The 23,053-nt window shown below is 34.8% G+C and overlaps 1 protein-coding gene across 3 annotated transcripts in view; it reads right to left on the reverse strand.

Annotated features, from left to right (window-relative positions):
• Positions 1-10,387: 10,387 nt before the first annotated feature.
• The window catches only part of msk (importin-7 msk), a 321,082-nt gene continuing 308,416 nt past the window's right edge, over positions 10,388-23,053 (reverse strand). For all 3 annotated transcript variants that reach the window (XM_090394390.1, XM_090394389.1, XM_090394391.1), the window contains exons 22-23: positions 17,401-17,517; positions 10,388-12,152 (exon numbers count right to left, since the gene is read on the reverse strand). In XM_090394390.1, the coding sequence (XP_090250516.1) occupies positions 12,061-12,152; positions 17,401-17,517 (209 nt within the window). In that variant the 3' untranslated portion in view covers positions 10,388-12,060. The remainder of the gene's footprint in view (positions 12,153-17,400; positions 17,518-23,053) is intronic.

The raw sequence follows: 23,053 nt of genomic DNA on the forward strand, positions 1-23,053 counted from the left end.
GCATAAATTAGATAAGAATGCAACAACAGGGACAAATGAGATATCTGCACACAGGGAAACACTAAGGGTATTTGCCGCCTGGGTGCAAACTTTTATCGGCCGCCCCTAACACTGCATTGTATAATCCAAATTAGATATTAGGTACATAAAATGCCGCCCTATCAAGGTTGTCTCCCCGGTGCGGTGTACCCCCTTGCACCCTCGGGTTGGCGCGGCCTTAAGTTAAGGCTGTTGCATTAACCAGAGAATATGGGATTGGAATATAAACTGTTGACTTGGATGAGTGGGCGATTGTGGACAGGTATCAGTGTTATAATATCGTGGGTTTGAATTTGCCAGATTTAAGGTGACCAGTAGTTTACCTCACTCAGACCTTAGACCATTGCTGTTGTGTCAATAATGATATTGGGAAGGGTATGATACGAGATAGTGGATTGTTTGCTGATAATACAAAGATAGGCAGGATAATCAGGGATTACTGATATCCAGCACTTACAGAACGATTAGAATAGGCTGGGAGTGTGGGCAAATAATAATGGCTATATCACAGCCAAAAACTGCAAAGACAACCTAGAGGTTAATTGCAACATCGACATGTAAGGATAAGGAAGTCATTTTGTCTGTTTAGAAGGTTTACGATTACACCAAGATTGCTATGTGCAGATTTATTTTCCTTGGTTCACGGGATAAAGAAGCTGTGAAAAGATGATTACAGTATATCTGTATTATGGAATGTATGTCATGATGACAGATTGAGAGTATGGACTGCAAATACTGATAAGTGGAGGAAAGAGGGTGATACAGAGGTCTAGAAATTTCTGAATAAGTTATAGGATATTGTGTAATGAATTTTTTTTGTAACATGCAAGGTGGACATAGAATATGGAAGACATCCGTGGACGTTACGTTTTTGCATGATTAAGAAAGGGGTGAGAGCTAGATTTCTCTCTCCTGTAGAACAGCAAGTCAGTGAAACAGTTTGGTGAAATTGTAAGTGCATCGAGTGTGAATAATGTATGACCTCCCTTGATGAGTCCTTGACTTCCCAGAGGTCTCAGATAGTAATGCTTTTTATCTCCTATAGTAGGCTAGGCCATTTAACCCTAACTTTTGAAGACATTCATTCACCAACCTAAGCTATAAATAGCTGGTCCAAGGCTATCAATTTTCTCAAGGAAACCAGGAAGGAAAGTACTGCACACATTGGCAATTTCCCAGTCCCAAATTATAACAATACATATTATTGTCTGAAATAGTGAGTTCTATGGTTGATTTTCAAGCTTCCTGAACACAGCCATTTCACAGAAAAATAAGGCATAAATCCCATATGTCTAATGGTCTGTTAAGGCCAGATAACTTTGCTTCCTACAACCTAATTTAATTAATAACAGGTGTATTAATTCTGTCTTCACAGTGGGTTCTCTGATGTATATTTTCTCTAGCTAGCCTGCCTGTTTTGCAAGAGGGAATAACTCCAAAAGCACAACAGAGGTCAACTTATATAAACGTTCCTCTGGTTCTTAAAAATGGGAATGAAACTGAAGTCTTCCAAATTAGATTGCACCATTGCTGTTATTGACTGCTCATCTCAGATTACATCAGAAATTAAGGCTAGTGTTTCAAAGGAGGGTATTTTTCGTTAAATTAACAGGCGTGATATGCTCTTAAATCATAGTACATTTTGTTATACTCTATAAGTGTGTGCAAAGCAATCATTAAATAATTTGGAAATTCTACTACTTGAAATTTGGTGAACATTCTGTTTCCTGGAAGTTTTGCTACCTAAAGACATACAATCCATACTCCAATGGGACTGAAAACATGCCAATAAGTTTTTTCCTACCTAAAATCTTGAAATATGTTCATAATTTTTAACTATCACTTTATAGAATTAATAAATCTTAACCCCTTAATGTACCAATTAAAAATCAGAAAGCTGTCGTTTTTCTGCCAATTTTTTGGGCGAGGGTGATTTGCTGGATCAGATTCATCATTATTTGAAAAATAATGAATTTGTGCAAACGCAAACGAAATAGCCGATACACGCCGTTGGCAACTTTTCTCGGCAGAAAGGAAATGGGCAAAAGATTGTCTAGCGTCTATATTCGGTTGTATTTATATTTACATTTACATGTGAAACCAATATTCAAAATCAATTTTGGTTGCAATAAACAAAAGACGTGTCACAGATGTCTTTGTATGTTAAGGGATTAAAACTGATTATTTTAGATAAAGCTCATTCAAACAATTCAGGATTTAGCCAATCAAATTGTATTCCTATTGGCTTAAACCACAATGCAAAATGATGGTACAACATGACAGAATTTTTACTGGCTAAGGCACTGGCTGGTCTGTTGTTTTCATCAAGCAACCAGTGTTATCAACTGATGGAACAAATCCCAACTTATTGTGTTCAAGATTGGTATTATCAATACAAGAAGCATCAATGGAAAGGAAGTGGAACTGGCAGAAGAATTGGATAAGTACCGTACCAGATCTACATAATAGGCGTGGCTGAAACAGATAAAAGCAAAGTGAGATCTTCCTAAGCAACATATACGAAATGTTATATTCAGGCAATAACAATCAGGGAAAAGGAGTAGCTAATACTTTAGCTACCCCCTTTTCTCATTGTCCAGTACCCCAATAGTTTGCCTTAGCAAAATATCATGGGGGACTGGACAATGAGACTTATTTTTGGCCCCACAACAGCTTTAGAGAATACACCTGATACAATGAAAAAGTTGGTTCTTGTTGGAGATCTAAACAGAGTAGGAATTAATTACCAGACATATAGACATATTCTTAGAAAATATGGAGAAAAGAGCAAAGCTAATAATAATGGCAAGTACTTATTGGATTCCTATTCAGGACGTTGAACTAGTTATTACTAACATTCCAACATAAAAATGTGCCAAATTCACATATAAAAAAGATGAAAGAAATAATACTCGACTGTTATTGCTGTTAGCATAACTGGTTCAGGACACGAGTATATAGAGGATTTAAAATATGAAGTAAAAACTATTTAGTTTTGAGCATAAAATTGAATTGTATATTGAAAAGAAGTTTCATAACGAATCTAAGTTGAGTATCATAGAAAAATTAGAACTCAATGGACAGTGAAGGAAGGGAAAGCATATCACGAGTTTGTGACAAGTCAGCCAGCTTATGCTCTTATAGAATACAGAGACAAATGTAAGAAAACTAAACACTAAAACTAGCTGAACTAGTCATGGAAAGACTTTGGAAAGAACAGAGAAAATAAATATCAAGAAGTTGGCAAAATATTCTGAAGGCTATCGATAAAGCTTAGAAATGGAGGAAGGGGAATCAGAGATGATAAAGGTGATATCTGGAGTAATTACTTTGAAAGATTGCTAAATAAAACAAGCAGTGTAAGCATAATGATAGAAAACTCACAACAGGAATGCAATCAAGAAACGTATCAATATTTTAAGTGGAGAAAGCCATCAAAAACCTAAAATGTGAAAAGGCAGCTGGAATAGATAAAATCAGCCAGAAATGCTCAAATATGGAAATATAAGTTTTTCTGCATAATTCAAAACTGGTCCAAGGGTCGAATTTCGGATGACAACCAGTTTTCATAATTGGAGGTATTTCCTTAATGAGCATTTCTGGTAAGATATATACAAGTATATTTGAGAAATGGCTAAGAAAAGCTGTGGAAGGAAACTTTAGTGAAGAACAAGTTGGATTCAGGTCAAGTAGAGGTTGTAACGATTAGATTTTCAATTTAAGGCAAATGGTTGAGAAACCTTGGGAACATAAGTATTTGTAATGTATTGAGGAAGGCTCTTCAAAACATTATGGGACTTTATATCGAGCAATATGCAGTCTCTATTTGAACTGTAAGTCAGCTGTTAGAAACTGAAGGAGTTACAGGAAGATGGTAATCATCTATGCTTGGTATCACAAAACAAATATGAAATCCTACATACCAAATAAGAAACTGACAGCTGCAGTTATAGGGTGCAATATCACTTATGCTGCAGTACCAGAAAGCTGCGGACATTAATACTGTAATTAATACTGTAAGGCAACATGCCTTTCACTCCTGTACATTTAATTTCAATCATTATCATATCACATATGGTCACTATGATATATTTAATTGTAGAGTGCATGTATATACACATAAAATTCTTTACTTGTAATTCAGTTTTTCCCCAAAAATTATATTGTTTAGGTCGTGCTTAAGGGTCAAAGCTGTATAACTGAGATCTCCAGATAACCTTTAAACGAATGCAGACCCAACCAGGACTTGTGACCTAATGTCCAATCCTCACCTTAAGCCCCCCCCCCCGTTGTTTTCCCCAGAGAACCAGCAAAAAGTCAGCTACTGGAACAAATCCTAAAACACACCCGAACTCAATATCACCAGAATTGAAGATCAATACTATCAACATAAGAAGCCTGAATGGCAAAGAAATGGAGCTAGCTGAGGAATTGGATGAGTACCAGATCAACATAATAGGGGTGACTGAAACAAAAAAAGACCAAAACTGGTGAGTTCTTTCTGAGGAATAAACACAAAATGTTATAATCAGGAAATGACAATCAAGAAAAAAATAAAAGTAGGGGTAACCATAGTATTCAATTAAATACGTGGCTAATCTTCTTGAATGGCAGCAGTCTCAAGTAGTGATGTGGGCAAACATCAGAATGGGAAACTGGACAATGAGACCTATTTGTACCTATGGTCCCACAGAAGGCTCTACTAAGGTAGAAGTGGAGGATTTTTTTGCGGCTCTGGAGAAAGCTTCTGACAAAATGAAAAATTGGTCCTTGATGGGGATCTAAATAGTTGAGTAGGAAATGATTGTCAGACGTACAAAAATGTTTTGGGAAAATTTGGAGAAAAGAGCAAAGTTAATAATAATGGCAAATACCTGTTGGATTACTACTCAGGACCTGGACTGGTTATTACTAACACCATGTTCCAACATAAAAATGTGAACAAATTCACATGGAGAAAAGAGGCAAGGAATAAGAACAGTCTCAATGACTATGTCATTGTTGTGAAGTTTTCTGCCTGGTGCAGGACACCAGAGCATACAGAGGATTTGAAATGGAAGCGATCACTATTTAGTCGTGAGCAGGATAAAATTGAAAAGAATAACATGTAAGAAAGTTTTGAAGCAAATAAAAGTTGAGCAGCTCTCAGATGTGAACTGTAGACTAAAATACACAAAGATTATTGAAGAAAAAATGAGTTTGAGACCAGGAACCAAACCTTGCAGATTCAGTGGCAAGCCTCGAAGAAAACCGATTGATTCAGCCTGAGGCATGTGGTGAGGTTGTCTGTAAGGATAGAAAAATCAGAACTCCATGGTGGACACAGGAAGTTAAGGAGGCAATGAAGGAAAAGAAGAAAGCATATCAAATGTTCCTGGCAAATAAGTCAGCTTGTGTTTTTAGAGAATACAGAGACAAATGTAAGAAAGCTAAACACTATGTAAAACTAGCTAAACAAGTCATGGGAGGACTTTGGCAAGAACATAGAAAATAAATATCAAGAAGGTGGTAAGATATGCTGGAGGTTGATGAAGCAGCTTAGAAATGGAGGAAAGAGTGCAGTAAAAGGAGTTAGAGACGATAAAGGTTACATGAAAATGGGAGAAAAAGATATTCTCGAAGTATGGGGTTATTACTTCGAAAAATTGCTAAATGAAACAATTAGTGATAGCACAGTGTTAAAAACTCAACAGGCATTCTGTCAGGAATACATATCCATACTTGAAGTAGAAAAAGCCATCAAAGGCTTGAAATGTGGAAAGGCAGGAGTAGATGATATTCGACCAGAAATACTGAAGTATGGTGGTATAAAAGTCTTACGGTGTCTGCACTGCATAGTTCAGAAGGCCTGGACAGAGGGACGAATTCCTGATGATTGGAGTAGAGCTCTAACAGTACCCATATATATATATATATATATAAAAAGGGAAATAAAACTGAATGTGAGAATTACAGAGGTATTTCCCAACTGAGTGTTCGAGGCAAGATTTATGCAGGTATACTTGAGAAACGTTTGTGAATTGTGGAAGAAAAGCTGGATTCAGGCCAAATAGAGGTTGTCAGAATCAGATCTACACTTTACGACAATTAGTTGAGAAAGCATGGGAATATAAGAAAGATCTGTATTTAAGCTTTGTCAATCTGGAAAAGACATACAAGGAGAGTAGCTATTCAATACACTAGTTATATGGTGTCAATGGGGCATTATATCAAGTCTTAGTCTTTATTTGAATTGTAAGTCAGCAGTTAGGATTGAAGTACAGGAAGATGGTTTAATTTTAAATCTGGTGTGAGACAAGGATGTACATTATCCTCTCTGTTATTCATTATCTATATGGATCACATTATGAAGGAAAATGGTATTAAACAAGATATCAGAATCGGAGATGTTAATATTAGCTCTTTGCTTTATGCGGACGATGTTATACTTCTAAATAAATCCGCTACAAGCTTGTAAGATTGTTTGACTAAATTGAATAACCGTTGTAATAGGTATAGTATGAAGGTCAGCAATAAATAGACAAAAGACAATGAAAATAGGTAGAATTGTTGAAAATGCCAACTGTGTTGTGAATGGGGAAAGGCACAATTTTTAGTGAAGATGGTAAATTAAATATGGAAATAGACTACAGAATCAACAAAGTTGGTATGGTAGGAAGTCAATTGAATAAATTAATATGGAATAAGAGAGAAATTAATAAGAACACTAAATTAGCTGTATGCAAGACAGTGTTCAAACCAGTTTTAACTTATGGATCTGAGAGTTGGGTCAGAAATAAAACACTTGACCAAAGACTGCAGATATGAGAGTCCTGAGAAAGATTAGAGGCATGAACAGATTGCATCAATGGCAATATCATATTAAAAACAAGGATTGTAGGAAAGAACTTGGCATTGTTAACATCCAGGAATGAGTTATCAGAGCTTATCTCAGGTGGTATGGTCATTTGAACAGAATGGGCGAGGAAAGATTAGCAAAACAAGTGTTCTCTGCCAGGTTGGCAGGAAAACAACCCAGAGGAAGACCAAGATATAGGTGGATTAATACGGTACAAAGTGCTTTAGACGATCGAAATATAAGATCTGATAATGTTGGAGTCTTGACAAGTAACAGACTGATTTGGAGGAAAATTGTAGGTAGGAACAGAAATAGAATCTGTATGAGAAATGTTACCTTTTAAATAGAGTCCTATCTTCTGATTAGCATGTGCATGACACATGCTAGTCATAATGGTTTTGCTATGTTGCTTAATTCATTACTATCTTGTGACAAAATAAGCAAACAAGCTGTGCTTGTTTCATTGTGAAAAATTTAGATGAGAAAAGATATTTATTCTAAGTTACTATAAAGTTGCCAATTAACTAAAGGTGAATCAATCAGGAAAATCCAAGTTCCAGAAGAAATGTACTGTCACTGCCACCAGAAATTAACATGAACCTTCAGTTCATGTTTGGTTATTGATAGGATGCCAACTCAGATGTTTGCAACGAGCAATGATTGGCACTGCATTTTGTATTAAAAAAATTAAATTTATCTTGAAAGAAAGCAAACTAAAAGGCACAAACTTATCTGGTTGCATGGAATGGAGATCCCTTCAGATTTTAACACATCAAATTGATCAATATAAATTAATCCTTTGCCTTGAGTGAGAGAGAGAGCAAGAATCAGTCAAACAATACTCCCTAAATGCTGGACTATAAGCATAGCCTGTACACCTCTGGAAAGTATATTCAATGGAATAATGATTATTAATAGTTTTTTTTTTTTTTTAATATCCTGTACAACAAAATAAACACATTTTCACTTTCAGATTGTACTTTTAAGAACTGTTACCTTCACCTACAAATTCATTTTCAGTTTAATTTTTATTAAATTTTGAAACTGGGATTTTTTTTTAAATTATATTTTTATTTCTTAATGTAATGAAGCATGAATCATCAATAATTGCCTTTAGAGATTTTTTTAAAAAAATAACTAGGTATTTTCCCAAATGCTTTTCAGTACTAAATGGTGAATGACTGGTAAGCAGATTAATATTTCTTTCCAATGCAGAAATAAAAATGCAGGCTACAAATTTTAATTTAAATATTACTCAAATGACATAATTCCAATTAAGGTTTCAGTTGGATTACTTTGGCTGTAGGGCAATAAGGTCATGAATGATCAGTCTGTGAGGACACCCTGTTAATGTTCTTAGCAAGTTTGATTCATCGCATTTCCTGGAGAAAATGTTCCATCAATTCTGGCAGTAAATGATAATTCAGACATGTTTGAAACATGCCCTAAAAAGTTACCCATGACTAAAATCTAAACGAAATTTGAACTGACATTTTTTATACAACAAATTTGCCATGTGTTGTTCCCCTGAGAAAGAATAGTTTCAAATCCACCTGATATTATTATTATTATCTGAGACCTCCAGGGAGTCAAGGACTCATCGAGGGAGGCTGCAAATTACCCAACCCAGCTATCATACCTACCCTTGAATTCATTCACACTAGATGCACTCACTACCCGTAAGGGCAAATTATTCCATTCACTCACTACTCTCTGGGAGAACAACCTAGCTCTTATCCCTTTCTTGACTGCAAATAAATTTTAACTTCCATGCCCCCCCATTCTCTCCCCACCTTCCATATAACGAAAAATTTCATCAGTTGAAATGCTATAACATCCATTCAAAAGTTTATTAGACCTCTATCATATCACCCTTCTTTCTCCTGTTAACCAGTCTGTAATCCACATACTTGGAATCTGTCCTCATAATCTAAATCCCATAATCGGGATATAATCTTTGTAACTCTTCTTTGCACCCTTTCCACATCTTCTTTATCCTCTTGGAACCTGGTAGACTAAATCACTCACAGTAATCCAAGTGTGATCTTATCAAAGCCTTATAAAGAAGTAAAATTACTTCCTTATCCTTACATGTCAAGGTTTGCTCCAACATAGCAATTATCCTCTGAGTTGTATTTGTAACTTTTGCTAAGTAACCTTTGAACTTTAAATTCTTATCCACCAATACACCAAAATCCCTTGCTTCTTCACTTTCTTGTAGCATAACTCCGCTAATATACTATGCTGCTGGAACTCTAATCACGCCAAAGTGCATAACTTTACACTTACTAACATTAAACTGACAGCAATTTTCATTTGCCCAGATTTACAGTCTATTCAAATCATTTTGTAATTGTTGAATATCAGTAGCATCCTTGATTGCCCTGCCTATTTTTGCATCATCAGCAAACAATTGCAAATCTGATGATAGACCCTGCTTGATGTCATTAATGTATAGATTGAACAATAATAGTCCAAGGACTGAACCCTGATGTACACCACTGGTTACCTTAAATCTCGCAGATTCACACCCACTGTATACCACTTTTTGATATCTGTCTGTCAACCATCCCCTGATCCAAGTCAATAGATTATGTTCGAATCCCATAAGTTTACACAACAGCCTATCGTGTGGTATCCTATCAAATGCCTTAGAAAAATCCAACATTATCATAGTGTATCCATTCCCTTTAGATGAGAGATCTTTTTTTAACAGGTATCAGCAGCTGCAAGCCTTCCCAAGTTTTTTCCCATTCTTTCCAAGCTAGTTCACATGAATGCATGCATATAACAAATAACTATCGAAAAGATTGCATACCATACCATACTGCTCCGTGATAAAGGGTACATTGAGAAGTAGGAGTAAGAGGTAATTGTGCCACTGCATAAGGCATTGATCAGATTACATACAGACTAATGTGTTCAAATTTTCATTTCGGGTTCATTGCAATGTGTAAACACTGGAGAGGGCCCAGATACAAATGACCAAGGCAATATCAGAACTCTGGAATGTTGGTTGTGCAAAGAATTTGATGGAATGTAATGGCAGAGTTTGGTAGATAGAAGGAAAAGGGGTGATATGATAGTAATGTTTAAATTAGTGAGGAAGTAGTTGTATTAAAAGTGCAGCGAGTGAGATACATTGTTAATGTGGGGAGTTTAAAGGAATTATATATGATGCATGATTCAATATGATAGACATGTTGTTAATTAAGTAGGCCTTCCTATGAGGAGTTTGTTAACCCCATAGAAGTTGCTGAAATAACAATAATGTGCTTTTATCTTGTCGCGATGGATTTCAAAAGAAAAATAATTTGACTGTAAAAGGTTGCAACACAAACCAGGAAGGATGATTTATATATATATATAAAACATTACGTTTATATACAGTTTATGTGAGACATTTTTTAAATGCATTAAAAGAAATCACATTTTAAAATTTTCAGAGTTAGATGAAATGTTTGATTTCATTTGTCACAAAAACTTACACATAAAATTTCTATCAAACAATGAAGAGCAGGCACTTTTTTTATTTTATAAGAAACATAACCTTGAACAATTTTAAATAATCAATGGAGCCTAACATCAGCTTTGTTATAATACACTTAAGTTGTACACAGTTTTTTTTTTAATTTTCTTTTATTATATTAAAACTCATCTGTTGGTCTTTGAAATCTGTGTGTCAATTCAAATCGGGTGGGAATCTAATTGCTTGATAAAAAGGAAACTGTCATCTCGCGGAAAAAAATTACACCAATTTCAACTGCACAGTTTTTAGTACACAAGTCTCACTACACCTTCAGTTTTCTTCTATACTGTTTTCTTTTGTTATTTCAGGCTATTCTTCATCAGTTCAAGCAGAAATATTAGATATATTCTGTAGGAATGAGGCAAATGCTGAGAATTAACTGTCACTCCAAGCATCACCATCAGGAACTTAACTGCACTGAGGGCTTGGTTAGGCACTAATGTTCATCTGTCTACTCTTTGCAGAATAACAGACTTGGGGATTCTAGCTCAAAATACAGATAATAAATAGCATCTGACAACTTGTCTTAAGATATACACAAGCATCTATACAACTTCCATATCAATTTGAATTATCAACAAGCATTCCTTCCTACATTACATTCAAATGTGAAAAAATGGTTGTAACTATAAGTATAATACAATGCAAATAACTTGCTTTGATAGACAATTTGCTTTTAACAATTGCGTAACTAAGAGTGCACAGATCATTATTTTCTTCCACTTAGAGGGAAGTACATGATATTTGTAACAATAAAAAGAAAGATGCTACATACAATATTACACATTCTAGCAAATCTGCAAAGATATAATTTACAATAACTCAGTCACTGTGATTTGGCAATGTGACTAACCAAAGTTTAAGCGAATTTAAACATCCAAAAAATCACAATACCTGAAATTAGTCGAAGCAAAGAGGATCATGAAAAATAATTACCTTTTATGGTAAAACTGGAAACTGAACAACCACTGTTTTAAATTTGTACCACAACTGTCATAGGAGCTCTGGTTATATATTATGATATTATAAGCCTCATAACGGGCCAATATAAATGGATGCTTCCAAAGCATATCCAGTTTTTATCTCAGTATTGTTATCCATCCAATTTTTACCACATTAGCAATCAAATTTCTCATCCCCCTTCAAATTAAAAGCATGTTTCAATTAACTCTACATAAAATTAATTAAAATAAGGCAGTAATAGTACTAATTATAGAAGAATAAAAATCTGCACTTGATTTACCACACAGTCACTGATATACAATGGTGTATATCATGTATATATGAAACAAGCGAATTTTCTTTAGTAGCAGTTTGCAAGTTGTTTAACAGTAGAAAAAATGAGCAACAATGTATGCACACAAGTCAACTGTAAGGACTGTGAAGGTGATATCCCATTAAATATAATTGTCCAGAAAATATAGTAAAGAATGTTTGGTGCCTTCCAAGCCTCACGGTCATTGTCCATTTTTATTTATTTTTTTATATCACGAAGCTCCAGCTTCATTATTCCTTCATGCAAAAAAGACCAACAAATGTCAATTTGCTAGTATTTCTCTCCAAAAAATGTTCTGGAAGTTCAGATCAGGTGTGTTGTATATATATTTTAAAGCTGTGGTAGCTAACACAGAGTCTGCAGTTAGGCTAGAAAATTTTAGGAGAGAGGAGTTCCCCCAAAATTGAATGATGTTGGAACTGTCTGATTTTGGAAAACATAGCCTCCTCTTTTTTCAATTTGCCGGGATTCTGAAAAAAAAAAAAAGAAAGAAAAAAATTAAAACCATAACTAAGTGCAAAAGAATTATACAATTTCATTTAACATGAAATGTTGAGGGAAAAACTCTACAGTGAATGGTTAGTACAATAATTAATAATGGCACTTAATAATGGTCTAACACAAAAATAGTATTAGCATATTTCATGTGGTTCATCAGTGCAAATGTTTCATGCTGCAATTCTATACAAACAATAAAGGCATGAGTGACAAAAAAAAAGTGTATTACATTCAATTCTAGTTATAGCAAACTCCAAGTACCAATACTGAAGTTCCAATCAAAAGATCCATAGAATGCTACATGGAAATAAAATTCACCAAAACTCACTATAACAATGTAACACTATAACAAAAATTGTTCCCTCCAGTAACTACAAGTTTACATGGCGAAAATCTACTGTAATACTGTCACCATCTGCGATAAAATACAATACCAATAAACACAATTTTATAAACTATCCCTGCTGAAAATCTTTTGTTTATTTTGTTTAATTGTAAAGTTCTCATTAACACTAAGGTTAAGATGATCATCAATGACTAAGTATTTCTACAAGTTATCAGCATTTGACTTTACATTTATTATGGAAAACTGCCAGTTTGTTTAAAGTTTTGAAAAAACATAAATTTTCCTTAAAGCTGATCTGGTTGGCCAAGTGGGTTCACAATCATATCATGGGCACGGACAATGCGATTCTCTTTAGGCGGTATATGAATTTCTTTTCCAGGTATCACCACTCCGCTTACTGGAAGCCTGAAACGGCTTGAAAAAGTTTCATGTTTAGCATCTGAAGCTCTGCTCTAGAACTAGGTAAAAATTAATTTAAAAAAAATTATCTCTAGGCTCTATCATTATAAAAACTAGTAAGAAAAAAATCCTTAGCCCACCAATGGTACCAATGCATTGTATGTTTATAACCATTTGTGAATAGGAGTTTAAAAAATCTAATATTTTATATTATAACATTGTAACAAGAATTAAAAATAGTGAAATTAGTATACAATCATAAACTACATAGTCCACCCAAGGTATTAATGCACCATATTTATAGCCATTTGTGGGTAGCAGTTAAAAAAAAAAAAAAAAACTTATTTACACTTATTTGTATGGGTCTCCCCTGCTTTCTCCCCATCCCTTTAGGGGTGGAGTTGATTCCCCCACCCCACTCAATGAGAGATTTAGTACATGTGCATACGTGTATATATATACATATCTTATGACTGTAAATCTGTGTGTGTGCGTGTTCGCAGGATCAGTTTGCCTGTTCTCAGGGATGAAAAATTAGAGTTTCTGTGTGAAAAAACTCCATCTCTGTATGAGACCAGCTATTTCCTCATATCATGGATGGGAATTGAACCTAGGTCTTTCCGACCAAAGGGCTTTGACTATACCAACTCTCAGCTAAGGAGGCTCACAAATAATCAAGTTTAGTGACTGTTCAGACAATATATTTTATACACAAAAAAATGTGGTGCACACACACACACACATTGCATGGTAGTGCAAAAAGGAATCAAAGATGATAAAGGTGACATGAAAACTGATGATAAGGATATCGTAGATGTCTGGAGTAATTACTTTGAAAGTGTTAAATGGAACACACAGTAACAGAACACTAGAAGAATATTTTCAAGAGAAATGTATCGGGAGTACATATCAATACTTGAGATAGAAAAAAAGTCATCAAGAACTTGAAATGTGGAAAAGCAGCTGGAGTAGATGATATTTGACCAGAAATGCTCAAATATGGAGGTACAAATAATAAATTTAGTTTAATCCTTTATCCAAGTGTGAGCAAACAAAGTTTGTGCCTGAAAGTATCTTCAGGACTGGGGTAAGGTAGTACAACACTGGAAAACTCATTGCAAAGGTGGAGCAAGCTAACATCACTCCTATCTCAGTATCTCTCATAATGCAAAACACATCTCCTTGCGGATATGTATAATGTTATGCATTAAGGGAAGGGTCACTATCCAGACTAGTGTCGACCTTTATTGAGGTCTCTTCAGTGGGAGCAAGGTCCAAGTGGAGATACTAGGCAGAAGCATTAGCAAGGTCATCTCTACCTATAGGAGTTGCCAAACGGTGTGACACCTTCACTGAAGAGACCTCAATAAAAGTTGAAACTAGTCTGGGTAATGGCCCTTCTCTTAATGCATAACATTATACATATCCACAAGGAGATGTGTTTTGCATTATGGGAGATACCGAGATAGGAGTGATGTTAGCTTGCTCCACCTTTGCAATGAGTTGCCTGGTGTTGTCCCACCTTACCTCAGTCCTGAAGATACTTTCAGGCACAAACTTTGTTTGCTCGCACTTGGATAAAGGATTAAACTAAATTTATTACTAACCAATTGAAAAATAAACTTTCAACATCTTTCTCTAAATCCAGAGTAATTTAATAAAAAGGTGGCACACCTTTTGGCAACTCCTATAGGTAAAGATGACCTCTCCATTGCTTCTGCCTTGGTATCTCCACCTCTGGGTGTGGCTCCCACTGAAGAGACCACAATAAAGGTCAAAACTAGTCTGGGTAGTGGCCCTTCCCTTAATGCATAACATTATACATATCAGCAAGGAGATGTGTTTTGCATTATAGGAGATACTGAGATAGGAGTGATGTTAGCTTGCTCCACCTTTGCAACGAGTTGCCCGGTGTTGTGCTACCTTTGTGTTACCAGGCACAAACTTTGTTTGCTCACACTTGGATAAAGGATTAAACTAAATTTATTATAGTCTAAACAAGTGAAAAATAAACTTTCAACATGGAGATACAAAAGTTTCGCAGTGGCTACACTGAATAATTTAGAGGGCCTGGTGAGAAATTCGAATTCCAAATGATTGGAGTAGAGCTCTAATAGTTCCCATCTATTTATATATATATATATATATATATATATATATATAAAGGGAATAAAGCTGAACGTGCAAATTACAGAGGAATTTCTCTACCAAGTGTTCCAAGTAAGATTTATGCAAGCATACTTGAAAAGAGGCAGAGAAAAATTATAGACGAGAAACTTGGAAAAGAACAAACTGGATTCTGGGCAAATAGAAATTGTCAAAATCAGATTTTCACTTTATAATATAGTTGAGTCCGTGCAGTTAGCCTAGTGGCCCTGCACTTTGCAACCATATGCCAGGGGAAGCAGTGTCCTAGGTTCGATTCTCGTCAGAGACACGACGAGCTTAAGGAATCTTCCTCAGCCATAGCCAAGTTAGACGGTCTTGGGCGTCGACAGTAGGGTTTTTCACCCAGTTTTTTCTGGGGGGTTTTTCATCCTGCCAACAGACAAACTGGTGGACCTGTGAACACACAAAAGGCCCTCTAAATTATTCAGTGTAGCCACATAGCATGGCAAGGAAGGCAACAGGAAACCATCTTGCTCATAGTCACTTTCCTAGTATGGTAGCATAGCTGCCCCTACCATTCGTTAGGATGAAAGGAAATCATTCCATTCCAATATAGTTGAGAATATAACAAGGATCTATTCTTTACTGTTCCATTTGATAAGATTGAGCACACAGGACATCATCAGTTATATTACTGTCTGACCACAGATATACAAGACCCCTCAACACTTCTGCACATGGCAGAAGGTGAATCCATTCTGATAATAGGGTAATTAATGATGAGTGTTTATTACTATATACTGGAAAATTAGCTTTTCTTTTATGAAAATTCTAGTTCTTAAAGTGGTAACTATTTTGCTTGTACAACAGTTGAAAAATGTACATATAAAGTATGTGATTTTACGTGTTGTGACGAATTCATACACCGCCTTATTCCTTTCTCCCCTTCAACATGAATTAACTCTTCTTGACACCATGCCAGCCATGGCTCTTGCATCTGTGGTCAGAAAGTGTTATGCATTCAAAATGGAGATGGGCTGGATACACCTGAAAGATAATTTAGGTCATCTTGCATATAACAAATCAAGATAGCCTAAATTACTGACATTCATTGATACTGATATTGCAGTCTCATCCATAGGATAGAGAACTACGGATGAGACTGCAAACCAGTGGACTGGATCAGTTGAAGAAAAATAGGATGGTAACATGGAGGGGGTTAGACATTCAAATAACTGAGAAAACTGAAAAGAATGGATATCAGATCAACCAGTTTTCAGAATTTTTTGACGTTAGAGGGCATGTATTGAAATTCCTGGTTCATGCTCATGAGTAGACCTACACTTTTTACCATGTAAGCATTCGAAACCGAAGTTCTATGGAATAGGTTGGTTATTCCTTATTCCTGGAAGTATTCTATGTCTGTAGAAGCATATGTTCACAGGGCTGATTTGCCTGCTTGCAGGAGGAAAAAACCCTGCAGTCCATGCCCAAGACCGACTAACTTGGCCATGTCTGAGAAAAATCCTTAAGCTCCTCACGTCAGAGACGGGAATCGAATGCAGGACACTTCTTTCCCAGGCATATGGTTGTGAAGCACACAGCCCTTGGCTAACCAAACTGACTCGTATTGAAATAAGTGGTAAAAATATAATTTACAGATCAGAACCACTGACTTTTGGATTTTTGCAATCCCAGGGCAATGCCTGATAATAGGTAAAATAGAAACAAAAACATCACTGATTTCTGCATGTTGCATGAGAGTGTGAAAAATGATTGTTCTTTAACCACTGTGGCAAGCACTAACACACTAAAATACTGAACACCGTTTCTTAAATTATTCATGTCATTTTGAATGTGTTACAGTGAAACATTGAGATTATCTCATTTCTAAAAAAAAATATCTGTGAGCAGAGGTGTATATACAACTTTGTTCATAAATAAATTTACATATACTTGTACATCCAGCATACATTTACTAACTTCATCACATTTCCTCCTTTTAATAGTATATTACTTTTGTTATAATTAGCCAACTAAATAAGAAAATCAAAAGGGGAAATTGAGTGCCTTTCTGAGTATAGATTTTCATGAAAAAAACAACCTGGAATAAATATCTGGTGCTAATAAAGTTGCTAGCTATACAAACTATGTGTATACTAAGTAGAATTGAACATCATCAGCTACTCAGGAATATAAGATGGTAATTGCTATGTGGTCTTCAAAATGCCAACAATTTTAGATACACATGTTCACAGTGGAATCATAAAGGAATACTGAAAAATTCAGTTTTAATTATCACATGTTGCATTAGTAAACATTAATTTTTTTTAATATTTTTATTTTTAGAATACAATCAAATTTACCTGCTGCAGCTTTCCTTTGATCTGCTAATAGGCACACTTCTTCAAATGCTTTTTGTTGTTCTGCATTTAAGTGAGATGTAAGAATATTGTACCAGTTAGGGTCTGTGGCCTTGATAGCTGAAAATTGAAAACATATATTTTTGAATAGATAAAGCAGAAAAAAAAGGCACATTTTGAAAAATTTCATTTATTTTAATCTTAATGTTACACTGATAGTATTCAAAATATAATATAAACAGTATGGTCAAAGTAAAGCCAAGAATCAAAATGAATTCATTATTTACTAATTTAGTTTCAAAAGTCCAAACAAAATAACTTGATTCAAAGAAAAAATAAAATATATGTTAGCTTCAAAAAATGACATAGTGAAACCATTATTTGAATAACACAGAGTAAAACCATGGCAGCACAAGCTCAAGAAAACATGATATCCTCTAGCCAAGTAAATTTAATTTTTTCTGCATAGGAAAAGCAAACCTTTCCTTGAGTATAGTACAACCTATTATAATTGATTAAAAAAACTGGAAAGTAAAAAAAAAATGTCCTATATTAACAAAATCAATAATTAAGTTTATCAAACATCACAACAGCAACTCTTAAGCCAAGTACTATAGCAAGTCAGGTGCATCTCCAGTTCAAAGTCAAATATTACCAATCCGCTACCACTTGATCTGATAGAGATATTAAACATGACACCGACCACCAAATTCGAAGCATTAAATCTAATTAATGATAAAGCAAAACACCCGAAAAGCATTTTTTTCCCCTCTGCATACACACTTCTACAGCTTGACCTAAACTAATGTTTATCAACTTTGGAATATAGTTGTTTTTTACATTTTAAGTTATCTGACAATTTCAGAAGAACTAGATCAAAACTATAGGAATGGTAATAGGCAAAAGAAGGGAAAAGAAATACTATAGGTCCCACCCATTGTTTAAGTGATATAAACCAATTATATTCTTCAACTGTTCAGCTAACTTTATAATGTGTCTGTTAATGTGTTCTCTGCTTGGTTTGCAAAAACACTGTCATTTCTGGATAAGACTTCTCTCTAAAAGTCAAGCAATATTGTAACAGCATAAACAGCAAAAAAAAAAAAAAAAAACCTACTAATTATTAAAAATAATGTCAATCAAGTAGTTGTTCTAAATTGCAAACAACCTTCTGCTTTCAATACTTTGATATATTTTTTAACAATTTAAAATAATTAAATCTCATAACTTTTTATGAGATTTAATATTACCATTTAATTAATACTGCAGTAATTTTAATTTAAACAGCATTATCTTAATGAACAAAAAGAATTAATTACAGATACAGCAATCCCTCAATTAATGCGTTCTTTAAAACAGGCGCATTAATCAAATATAATAACCTATGGGAAAATGTATAATTCATTCCTCAGATTTCTTTTTTTATAAAAGAATTAGGGTATGTCAGGGCCTAGTTAAAGGAAAATCATGAAGCTGAAAGATGATAAAACATATTCAGAATATAAATTTATTATTCTGCTTCTTAACAAAGAATTGAGCTAACGTAGTTTGGAGAGAGCATTCTGTTTCTTTTTTCGTACAACTGACGGTATGGCCCTATTGCCTCTTCTGCAAATTTTACTGGTATTCTCTTCACCAGGGTCAGACTCTAAGCATTGCTGCTTAAAAATTTTGATTATACGAAAACTATTTTCAAATTGTTTCTGTGTTGGGCTTGTCAGTAAATAAATTTTTTTCATATTCTTCAGGACCATGACGCTGTGCATCTAAATTTAGCAGGTCGGAATCACTCAACTTCTCAGAATGAGATTTAATTAACTTAGATTCATTTGAAAAGCCTCTAAAATCATTTGCACAATGTGGAAGAATGTGCTTCCAAACGGCTCGCATATTGTTAGCAATAATTTCATTCGACTTTGTGACTTTATAACCAGGCTGAGATTTCTCTGATTTGGCTAGAAAAGTCGTGGAAAGCATTCGGTTCCAAAAAAAGTCTGGTTTCATCGATATTAAATATTTGTTGATCACAATTGTCCCCTTCTTACACAATTTTCTTCAAAATCTCTGGATATCTTCTTATCTGCACTTGCAGCTACGCCTGTCATTAGAACATTATGTAGGCTATTTCTCTTTTTGAAATGCTCAAATTACGCAACACTAACGTGGAATTCTTCTTCTTTTCCATCATTGATAGCCCTTTCTTTCCAGGTTACAAAAAGACAATGCTTTTGATTTAATAAGGTCAGTGATTAGCAGGATCCGTTTTTGGTTACAATCTTTGATCCACGTAAAAAAAATCTCTCTAATTCAATCATTATAATACTTTGATTTTGAGTGTATGCATGATGAACTTGAAGCAGCCTTACCTTTCTCTTTGTATTCAGCAGTTGATTCACCCATTTTTGTGTTCTTGTCCTATCTTTGCTCTAGACTCGTCTTTTTCATTTTTCTTTATTATTTCAAGTTTTTCTTCCAATCAGATTACTTTTCGAATCATTTTAATACTTTTATTTTTTGCTCACTAATTCTTTTACTCATGATTAAAGGTTAGGAAAATAATTTAAAATAAAAAATAAGGAAAATACAGTAATTGCACAAGATATGATCAGCAAAATGCTATGTAAAGCAGACAAACATAAATTATGGTGGTAAATTTCGAACATAGTGTACATGGAAATAGTGTAGTATGCCATTAAAAAATAACTTTGTAAAATGTTTCTAATCGGTAACTAAATTATTTCATCCTGGCGAGTGATTTTTTAAAATAGTTAGCCATAAAAAACATATAGATCGAAAAATTTTAAAATCTGTAACATTTATTTTTAAGATGTATATAGGACCACTAATCGAATTTGGGTATCGAAAAAAAAAAGACGCATTAATCGAGGGACTGCTGTACATCTTGGCTCATATCATTTTTTAAAAATATTTTTGGAGAACTGGATAGTTGTCATTCACAGTTTCTTTGCCTATGCTTGCAGATTTCTCCAAATTTTTATTTACCAAGACTTCAGAGGAATTTAGTATGTTTACTAAGCATCCATTGTCATAGAAGTGTGCCTGTGGCTTCTACCTTTATCATGAATGCCTATAGAAATTCCTAATCTAATTTCTGAGCAAGCCATTAGAAAAGCACAAGTTTCTAACTGTTTTGAAAGTTTAGTTGGCTGAGTAGTTATCTCTGCTCTAAAATCCAAACCTTAGAGTCTGAATCCCACTATGATGGTTACTGAATGTCTTTCAATGTTATGATGAATGATCTTCATCAATAGCATGAGACTACTACTACCCAACTTACTAGGGGTGGTTAGAAAAAAGATTATCATATTTGATCTCCAGGGCAAGGGTACTGAATTATTTAATCCTTGATCCATTCTCAGTACACAAAGGTTCACAACTTTTCACAGATGGATTGTCATTAAAAAAAAGTATTTTTGTTTCCTTCAGGCATGCTGTTGCCGAAAATAGATAATTTATATTCATAATTTGTTACTCAATGTACAATTCCTATCTGAAATGCAAATACTTTCTTAAAAAAAAAAGAATCCTCACTAGATGTATTACTAGTATGCAAACTATAATATACTGATGTGATTAGGATAAACATTCAATTAATTATGATGATATACAAAAACACTTCTCATTAGAACTCATACTTGTCATGCAGACTTTCACTGTACAATCAAAGCAGTTATACTGGATTTAGCATAAAGTGTGCTATACTGAATTTATAATCAGGGGTTGACAAATTATGCAAAATCCTACTTACCATGCAAAAAATTTACTCACCCAAGACATCTCAGTTTTTTAATGATATGTCCTGGAAAGTCAATAGGAGTTTTACAAAATGATTAACAGTAGTGTACCATGGTCAGAGAAGTTGATTATTAAATAAAAAAATATTCTATTTTGTTAATTCTGCAACCACTTTCCAGCTAGAATAATCTACTTGCCATGGACAAGCATATTTGTCCTGGATATAATGTGTGATAATAAAGTTTAAGGACTAAAGTGTATATAGAAATGGGCAAGAAATTTGGAAGGTTTTTATTCATTTGATAATAAATGCCATTTTAATCGGTTTTGAAATTCTGCACAATCCATCACAGAAATCTATAAACAATGGAATACTCTGTAGATCAATTGCTGTTTTGCTCCTTCTCTCCTAATACCCTTTATCTTTTCTTAAGCAGTCCTGACAAATATACTTAACTGTCAGCTCTTCTCATAGTAACATTCTGACCATTCAACTGATCTAATCCAAGTCTCCTTTCCTACAGAATACCCCAATCAATCACTCCCAGTCTTAAGTTGTTTTTATTACAATAGTGAAATGATGATGAGGAGGAAGAGCAGAAATCACAAACTACATGACTTCTGTTCTGCGTTTCTTTGGACTGATGCTGTTTTTACCCTTCTGATCCAAACATCTACTCTAATTAAATAACTGACAATTCTTAGTGGAATGAAAGCCTCATATCCTATTCCATCCAGAATCCCAGACCACTATCCAAACCTTGCTTTTCCAACAAGTGTACCAAAGCAGTCCAAAAAAAGAATTTAGCATATAACAAGTGACATGAAACCAAAACTCCAGCACCCACTAGGCATGCAGTGCAACAACTGCATGCCTAGTGGGTGCTGGAGTTTTGGATGCAAATCCTGTAAGTCCATGTTTCCACCGTTCTCACAAATCTGGATGGTACTACTATAACATTATCCAAAGTCCCCTGGTATCACCTTTCTCCTCTAAACTCCTGCACTGATCATCAAGGCAAAGTACTCACTGCATGCTACCTAAAGTTTTTTTTTTTTTGGGGTCAGAAAGACGAGAAGAATCCAGAATAGCCTGGATCAGAGACCACCAATTTGAATTCTGGCATACCTGATTTCCTTGCCATCACCACCAATCTATTGGTTAAACCTGTATGGTTAATCTAGACATTTCAATCAAGACCAAGTTCAATTGAGTTCAGCATAAAGGCCTGCCAATTTCCTCTGTGGTCATTCACTGTACGTGTCATGGTGGATGGCTTCCCTCCTTCTGGTTTCCAGACCAATGCTAGACTACAGAGAGTATCTTGGGCCAATCTGTACCTTCATCCATGCTCTTTCCTGTATTCATAACTGCTCTTCTGTTACTAATTTCAGGTTTGCCAATGATGACTTTCATGTATCCATAGCTACAAGATATTCCACAATCAATGTATTAATGCCAATCTCCCTTGCCACATTTCAGTGGGTTGAGGAAGGATTTGTCAGTTTCAGTGTCATAGGGACATGGTCCTATCTTCTTTCACAGAGGGAACTACACTTTACCTCCACAAACCTTTGATAATGTCAAGATCTCTAAGTGAAATCAGATAGTTGTTCTTGGGTTGACATGACTCTCTGGCCTCTTCTGACATAAAATCCATGGTCTCCTTTCCTTCCAGAAAAGTAACACTGCTTCTCACTTGAACAATTTCTAACTGCATAAATACCAAATCCACAGTGTCCCAAGGTACTCACATGAGGGGAGGGAGTAGTGGTGATGGAAATGTGCAATGTGGTTTTGCAAAGGAGATCTGGTTGGTTAGTGGCCCCCTCTATCAAATACTCATTCCAGTCATTTCTCATAGATATTCTTTTTCTGTAATGGGCAGCCAATATCCCT

This window comes from Typopeltis vanoorti, chromosome 6, assembly GCF_054136105.1.
Source record: "Typopeltis vanoorti isolate ZY-2024b chromosome 6, IOZ_Tvanoo_1.0, whole genome shotgun sequence".
NCBI classification, from domain to species: domain Eukaryota; kingdom Metazoa; phylum Arthropoda; class Arachnida; order Uropygi; family Thelyphonidae; genus Typopeltis; species Typopeltis vanoorti.